Genomic DNA, 8,993 nt, shown 5'->3' on the forward strand with positions numbered 1-8,993 from the left:
TCAGATTTCTTTACAGTGGTGCTGACATGAACCAGGGCTCACAAACTCTGCAACACAAATGTAGCCATTTTATTTACAATCCATAATGACCAGTCAACCTACACGGTCATTTGAGTTAATATGTAATTTTGATAATGGTAAAATAGTGGTACAATTTAAAACCAGTTTTGGAGGGACTATTTTGCCTTACAACACCCTGCATATACCTCTCCACCATTAATGTATTTTTCAAAATGTTTAGGCCAGCTACTTATCTCAGAACTATCATAAAACACTTAATGTAACGATTGGTGCGAGGGAACTTTTAGTGGCATATTAAATGCTTGAACTTCTGGTTCCTATCACCACCACTGTGAACAATTCTGACTCGTTAAGTTTGACTAGAATGGTGCTTTTTACATCAAGCCACTCTGAATTACTTTTGAATGAATTAATTATGCAATTTTTGAAAAATTTGTAGAATTTCCCTTTGTCTAAGTATAGTTCATAACATGACATTCATGAGAAAAATATTTTCAATGCATGTAATTGTAATTACACACTGCATAGAATATGTACTACATATTTTTGTATTTTATTTTTTCCCTTGATTTCCAATACAAGTATTGAAATATTAATATTAACCATTTTGTGAAGGGATTAGATTTTTTTTTTTCTTTTTTTCAAGAGAAAAATCCACAAGCAGGAACATGTAGAGCTGTTTTGTTTATAGTTATGATTCTCTTTCTTATTTTTAAATTATGGTTATTCTGCTCTGCATTTTATGTGACCTGTAAGTCATTCCACCTATTTTTCCTATTTTTCAAAATATCTGCACAATTCAGTGGTCGGTTTGTAAAAATAGTCATTCAGAGTGGTTTGGTGTAAAAGTGTAGCAACTTTTTATATGGAATGTTAAGATGGTAAAATAGTTGAAAATCTGAAAATAATAAGTTTTCTATGGGGACTATTTTGTCTCACAACACTCTAAATGTACCCCTCCACGATTAATGGAATTTAAAAATATATGTCTTGGTCCAGAAGCTTCTAAAAACTATTGTAAATCTCAGACATCAGGTTGTGTATTCATAACTATTTCATGTAATAACTTTCTGTGAGGGAGCTTTTAGAGGTGGACGTCTGGTTCCTATCACCACCACTGTGAACAATTCTTCTCTAGAACCGAGCATTTTACACCAAATCACTCTAAATGACTTTGTTTACGTCTTGGCCGTTAAATAACGCGGAAATTTTGGAAAATCGGTGGAATTTCCCTTTAATATGTATCGGCGTTAATGAAATTTGCATTGTGTAACGTTTCTTCCCTACTTTAGAGTCCGTAAAAGTATGGAAGCCTCTGGAGAAAAATATATTCTTTTTTTTTTTTATTTACTCAGTAATAATAATGCGAAAGTTTTCCATAATTATGACATAGTATCTCATTATTATGACTTACTAAATGGCTATATTTTCCAGTGACTAAAATGGGCTTCCATATAAACGCGACCGTTTTAAAAACGGTTTTGTTTGGAACCCTATAAAATGGTCGCCGTTAGCGTGCTTTCTTTCAAGTGCACTAGGTCTGGAGCGTTCACTCGATTTGGAACGCACCCAAACGCACGTAGTAAGGAAGTGACGAAGCCACCTCCGCTTAGAGGGGAGCGCATTTGAAGCTGCACTGTGAATTTCTCTGCAGCGCAGCCCTGGATTTCCGTGTAAACACAGTGACTGGACAGTATGGATTCATTCGGGACCTCAAGGGACGGGAACCAAACCCAGCCGTACTCGGGAGGGCTACTGGAAGCGGGCGCGGAGAGCTATGGACTCGGTAGCCGAGGGGGGTTTGGTACTGGAGCGCCTCCCAGCTCGGTCCCTCCACCCCCGCCGCCTTGGTCCGTCCAGCACGGCCACTGGCCTCCGTTTCAGCCGCCGGTGCCTCCAGGTGGACCCTCTCCGTACTCTCAACCTCCGCCTTTCGACCCCAGCAGACCCCCTCCAGGTTACTTTGGCGAGCAGCAGATGGGGCCTAGGCCTGGGCCTTGGCCTCTTGCCGCCAGCAGGGGGCAGCAGCCGCCTGGGGCTCATAGGGGACAGTTTGATCAGGGGGGCACTTTTACCAATTTTGGACCTCCACCTCCAGCATACCAGCCTTGTTATCCTCCATCCAGCTCGGGTCCAAATTTCAGTGTGGATCATCATAAACCTCCCAGCGCTTTCCCAACCCAGTTTTCCTCATCAGAGAGCGCCTGGCCAGGTGAGTGCCAAAATAGACTAAACAAAAAACACAGCAGCACCAGGCCGGTCACATCTGATCCAGATGCAAGGCAGAGGGTGCAGGATGAGCAGTGGATCAAAGGGTTCTTACAGAGAAGAGGGCAGAAATCAGCTGCAGCCACTCGGGCTGCTTCAGGACAGTCTGTTTCTGAGTTCAGACAGAAGCTGTACAGTGCAGTTCAGGTTCTCTCTGAGCTCTCACTGCTTTGCCAAACCCTAAAAAACAACCTGGAGAATGAAAGCGTCTGGACTGAGTCACACTCTAGAGCGGTAGAGCTGAAAAGCAGCCTGCAGGAGAGACTGGCAGGCCTGCAGGACCAGGAGGCCATCAGCAGGGTGAAGAGGAAGCTGGAACTGATCAAGAAGAAACGGGCGCGCATGCACAGGAGGAAAGCAGTGAGGATGGAGGAGAAGCAGGAGGAGGAGAGGAGAGCTGCAGAGAAAGAGGCAGCTATAGACAAGTACCGGATGAAGCAGATACAAGAACTGGAGGAAAAGAACAGGGTGAGATGGTGGGGCATGTGTTCTGCAGGACATGCAGCAGGGGGCGCTCTCACTAAGGGTCAAAAGTTGACACTCGGCTTATCAGATGGTCGGGACAGATTTACATAAATGGTGTCTTACCACAAATTTAACATTCTTTACTTTTGCAGTACAGTCTTAAAAAAGATGGTTTGTTAAGGGTTCTTTAGTGAAAGGAATGGGTCTGTTTAGAACTATGAGTTACATATACGACAATTTCATGATTAAAATGGTTCTATATAGCACAAAAAGGGTTCTGCTATTTTTACGAGTTTGACAATGTAACAATAGGAGAACTCTCTTTTGTGCTATATAAAACCATTCTCCATCAAGCTCAAGAACCATTTCATCATGTAGAGAATCATTTAGGCATGAAATGATATAGAACTCATGGAACTCAATAGAATCATTCTTTTTGCTAAAGAGTGCAGCGGTACAAAGCTTAGATAGTTGAAGTGTATGTTCACTAAATATTGTTTTGGATTAATGTAGCAAAAAGTGGAAGTCTATGAAAAAAAAAAGGCTTTATGTAGTTAAAAGGTAATGGAGGTCTATGTCACCCAAAATCTTATAGGCTAATGAAGTTAACAGTAATGGAAGTCTATGTCATCCAAAATCTTTTAGGCTAATGAAGTTAAAAAGTAATGGAAATCAATGTCACCTAAAATCTTTTTAGGCCAATTTAGTTAAAAAGTAATGGAAATCTGTGTCACCCAAAATCTTTTTAGGCTAATGAAGTTAAAAAGTAGTGGGAGTCTGTGTCACCCAAATTGTTTTAGGTTCATTTAGCAAAAAAACAATGGAGGTGTGTGACACCCAACATCTTTTTAGGCTGATGAGGTTAAAAAGTAATGAAAGTCTGTCACCCAAATTGTTTTAGGTTGATTTAGCACTAAAGTAATGGAAGTCTACTTGAAATCTTTCTAGGCTAATGTAATTAAAACATAATGGAATTTTTTGTCGCCCAAATATTTCTAGGCTGATGTAGTTAACCAAAATCTTAGACCTCCATTACTTTTTGGCTATGTTAGCCTTGTAGTTCCAGTACAAAACAAACAAATAGACATGCATGATGATATATATTAGAATCATATTGGTATCAGTCAGGAGTTATTATATTCTGCATGCAGAAGATGCAGAGTTAATATATTCTGCATTTGAGCATTGCTGAAATGTGACTGATTTTAAATGCATTATTGTTTTCCAGAGGAGCTGAATGTTTAGGTGACACAGGCTACAAAGCTAAAGTGTCTATTTTATTCTCTTTTACTGGACGTGTAGCCCTCTACAGACAAATGTTGAATTTTTCTGTAATGCTAATCCAGATAAATGTATCCTTTTCCGCATTTTGTAAATGTGTTACGCACACCTACATTGAGGCATATGTGCAGATTCAGAATTCCTGTATTAGTGCAGTCCTACTAATAAAGGAGCAAACTTTGCATTTTTGGTAAACCATTGATTTAATTCTGAACATCTAGTTGTTTAAGACATTTCCCACCTAATGGTGTTAATTTTGTTATTTGAAGCAACCAGCAAAGTGCATTTTCTTCATTATAAGATGAGCACTTTGGGTGATGTCTAATTCAGTCACTGCTTCTCACTCCATTCCAGAAGCCAAAACTCAACCAGGCAGTTGGAGAACCAAACTGATCTTTTCTGATTTGGGGAAATTTAGACACATTTGTTAAAATAGTATTTAGTGAGAGCATAATAGAAACTATTATCTGACAATCATGTTACCATGTTAAAAAATGGCCTAAACTACAAATGAAATCCTATTTATGCTCCCTATTTATGCTCCCAAATGCAGGAGCGTGAGCTGAAGCTTGCTGCTGACGCTGTGCTGTCTGAGGTGAGGAAGAAGCAGGCAGATGCTAAGCGAATGCTGGACATCCTCAAGGCTCTGGAAAAGCTGAGAAAACTCCGCAAAGAGGCTGCATCAAGGAAAGGTGACCAACTGTTTCTCCTCATTTGTTTACTATTAGTTCCCCTGCCCGGACCATTACAGAGAGAGGTGTTAAATTTCCAAGAAAGTTTTATTTTGGGCAAAAATGAATTATAATCCATTCTTAAAATACAGCACAGTTGAGTTGCCACCTTTGTGTATCTGTTGCATCAGACGGCAGCTTAAAATGCTTCAAATGCTGTTTTTATGGGTGATTTTGAGAACAAATATCCAAGTACTCATTCGGAAATATTCAATAGTATTATTGCATACATGGATACATAGTTGTTCATGCCATTTGTTTGTTACCTCAGTGTTAGCCTTACCCATAATTCCTCATTGTAATTCTGAAAAGGAGTTAATAAAGACTTTCTTTGGGCATCTGAAGTTAGATTCCAGTTTGACCGTTTTCGTCTTCGTTCTGAGCAGGCATGTTTCCGGAGAAGGTGTGTGATGAGGTGTTTGAGGGCCACCTGACACGGCTAAGGAGTCTGATCAGAAAGCGCACGGCCATCTACGGTGCTGAAGAGAAAGCCCTGAGGGTCATGCTGGAGGGAGAACAGGAGGAGGAGCGCAAACGAGAGCGGGAAAAGCGGCTGAAGAAAGAAAGAGAGAAGCTGCTGCTTAAGAAACAGGAGATAGACACCATGCTGTTTGGAGGTAATTAACAGGTTGTGTTATGTGACCTTGCTATGTGTTGTGTTGGTCTTTCAATATTCAGGTCTGGCGCTGGTCTGTTAGTTATGTACTTGGACTTTTTTTCCCCAATGACCACAAGGTGTCAGCATCAGCCTGTTAAAGCTGCAAGAAAGCAGCTGATATTGTCTTCATTGTTATCTTTTAGGGCATTTGTTTTGAAAGTGTGCTGGAATGCTGTTTGTTTGCTTTACTGAGAGGGCTGTGTGTGTTTATTTTGCTTGCTTCTCACATGATCTTTCTTCTGTCAGCTGAACTGCCTCCCGATCATCCGCTTCAGCCTTTCAGAGAATACTACACTCAGGCGGAGCGCTCTCTACCTGCCCTGATCCAGATAAGGTGAAGAGCCAGCAGTCACTACATTCTTACTAACAACATCCCTGCTGTATCTTCAAAACCACTCCATTATGTGAAAGAGTGTGTAATTGTGTAGCACTATAATCTGACATATGCAACACAAGTTTGGAATTAGCTTTTTTCAGCCATATTTTAAATCATATAAAGCCAGGTTGGCTCTGTTTCAAATAATTAGTAGGAAGCTGGAAAGTGATTCAAAAATGAATAAACTATAGTGTACACACAGCTACAGGTACTTGTAAACATAATTTCCAAAATAAAGTTATCATAAAATAAACATCCAGAGCACCTTTGTGATAAAGTTGCCAAAATATTATTGAAAGTATATAATTACACATTTCTTTATCTTTTAAAGGGCTCAGATCTTATATTTTTGTGTTATTTCTTGTCCCTGAGGTCCACTGTTTGGTTTTATGTACCAAAAACAGTCCTGATTCATGTTTACATGACCATTTTCCAGTCTCTCTTTATCCCTTAGAATTAAGGATGATTTGTTACTGTGCCTTTAAGACTGAGATATGTAAATGAATTCTGTCCTGATTGGCTGTCCTGCATTGTGCCTCATTCAAAAAGCAGTCCAGACTGAAACACTCCTTATAATTTTAGTTTGAATGGGCGGGGCTAAATTGCTGTTGGCTGATTGGGCAGATATATGTAAATGTGTTGGTTTTGTGACATCACATAAACAATTAGTTCAAAATGGGCTGTTGCGTCAACTCAGCAGCAAGTCGCTAGGTTTAGTGGGTGTGATAAAAGCAGGATAATCACCAAATTGGACACTGCTAGACCACAGTTCTCCACTCCGGTTTACATACATCAAATTCATTTTTCAAAAAATGAGCATTCTTTTCCCCTGATGTAGACTCTTTAATAGTTTCTAGTTGCCAAAATATTACACACACACACACACACACACACACACACACATATATATATATATAATATTAAAATATTCTGTATTGCAGTTTTTATATAAAATAACAATTTTAAATATGACAAGTGATGGATGTGCACTAAAACAGGTTTTTTCTTTGTTTTGATTTCTCCTTCCAGGAGAGAATGGGATCAGTTCCTGGTTCCAATAGATCATCCTGATGGCACGTCAATCCCTCAGGGCTGGGTTCTGCCAGACCCTCCTTCGGATGATTTCTGGGCCTCTGCTCTGGAGAAGTGAACCTGTTACTGAACCAGTTCTGACTACCGAATCACTTCCAATTCACTACTGAATGCTACTGACTGATATTGTTAACAGTATGTGAGTTGGAGTAGGAGTTATTTATGTTGTATTTCTGGTGCACACATCTGTACAGATGTCTAAGAAAGTTTATTTTTGTACTGTGGTGAGTCATAAGAAATACAAGGTAACGCTTTTTGAACACTACCTACAGGGGTAAATGTAACAATGTGATACATGAAGACATTTTAACAATACACAGTAAATCACGATTTTTAGTTTTCATTAGGACTGAAAGATTAACCGTTTTCATATTCAAATCACAATTTCACGGAGTGCAATTTTCAAATCTGAAGAGCCAGAATTTTTTTTCATTATAGCCTATACTTTATCAAAAATGTCTTAAGTTTTAAGTGGGGAAATATAACCTAATAACACAGAGCTTTTAAACTGCCTGTAGATGAGTTAGGCCAATCAGATCCAACCAAACCTCCATGTGACAGCCATAAGTCTGCCACACTGCATTCAGGTTTCAAGCCTCAAGCCAAAATAGTGAATATTCTTGGCCAAAAAAATTCTTCTTGGCCAAAAAAAAAACAGGCCTGAACCTTAATTTATAGAAAAAAATTGCAAATTAAAATTGTAGTCACAATATTAGTCAGAAAAATTAGATATTTTCCCCAAATTGTTTAGCCCTAGTTTCATGAGGTTTGATAAATTGGAATGCACAAAGAGCCCCAATCATGCCACATTAAAAATACTATGGAATACTATCAAAACTACAGTTTTTTTTTTCAGCATATCCTGCACTGCTACAGTAAATCCAGGACTGGTTCTCTCTGTTATTAAACACATAGTTGGTCTGTGTTCTTTAAGTACTTACAATAACCATGACGTGCTCAGAAAGGCAGTAGTTGAGTATTTGAACAGCTAATGCTAGTATTTACGAGATGGCATTCTTCACCAAGCCATTTTTCTTTAAATGTTCTCAGTAAATGCTCCAATACAACACAGATACTCAATATTTGTCATGTATATATCTGCCAAAAAGAACACATGAAAATGTAGAACGTGGGACTAAACCTGACATTTCCATCTGCAGGTTTAGAAAATGCAGACCTTTTAGTATATTAGCCCAGCGTCACTTTAACATTCTGCTCTTAATACTACAATAGTAACATAATCAGATATCAGCCCAATATAAACATCTGAAGATGTTATAAGTGCTAAATGTGTTACCACCTCAGTTACAGGGCATCAAACTCATTCATACTGATATACTGTTTGTTGCTAATATGTACTGTTTGACGTTTCATTACTGCTGCATCAGCTCTTCATAAAACTCAAGTATTGGTGTTTAAATTATATTTTATTGCTAATGCGTATGTTATGACGTCTCTTTGTTTGTAGCATTCAAATAAAGTGTTACCAAATACACAAGTTTGGACTCACAGTTAAAATTATTAAGTAGTATAATACCATTTTGGCTGTAGATAAATGTAAGGATTCTAACATGCTCGGTTCTGTACAACTTCATCAGAAGGATGAACAGGAGCTGTAGATGATTCTGAAATGAGCGAGCTGTATAACGTCAAGAATGAAATTAAAGTTAGGAAATGAATATCCAGAAAACGTTGTATTCAGGTCATGAACAAATCTAACAAAAATATTACAAACAAATATACAGAACATTATCATTTAAAAACATCTTATTGTGTGTAGTTTGATATTTAATGGAGAATTCCTTTCCATTTTTTTTTTATTTTTGCATAATTAATTGGTTAACATGGTAACAAAGTCATTCAGAGTGGTTTGGTCTGAAATGCTCTGTTCTAGAGTCATAATTGTTCACAGATAGGAACCAGATGTCCACCTCTAAAAGCTCCCTCACAGAAAGTTATTACATCATGTGGTTATGAATGTCAAAGATGTTGTTTTCTGATAGTTTTAGGTTTTGGCCTAAAACATATTTTTACATAATTTTAAAACTCCTTCATGGTGGAGGGGTACATGCAGGGTGTTGTGAGGCAAAATTGTCCTGAA

The 8,993-nt window shown here is 38.5% G+C and overlaps 1 protein-coding gene across 1 annotated transcript; it reads left to right on the forward strand.

The window, feature by feature from the left end:
* The first annotated feature begins 1,622 nt into the window (after positions 1 to 1,622).
* pdcd7 (programmed cell death 7) lies at positions 1,623 to 8,382 on the forward strand. Its single transcript, XM_036587254.1, has 5 exons — positions 1,623 to 2,757; positions 4,589 to 4,727; positions 5,153 to 5,383; positions 5,671 to 5,758; positions 6,830 to 8,382. Exons 1-5 carry the CDS (start codon positions 1,717 to 1,719, stop codon positions 6,948 to 6,950), a joined length of 1,620 nt encoding a protein of 539 aa, XP_036443147.1. The 5' UTR covers positions 1,623 to 1,716; the 3' UTR covers positions 6,951 to 8,382.
* The last annotated feature ends 611 nt before the right edge of the window (positions 8,383 to 8,993 follow it).

Source organism: Colossoma macropomum, unplaced genomic scaffold (genome assembly GCF_904425465.1).
Source record: "Colossoma macropomum unplaced genomic scaffold, Colossoma_macropomum, whole genome shotgun sequence".
Classification (NCBI taxonomy): Eukaryota; Metazoa; Chordata; class Actinopteri; order Characiformes; family Serrasalmidae; genus Colossoma; species Colossoma macropomum.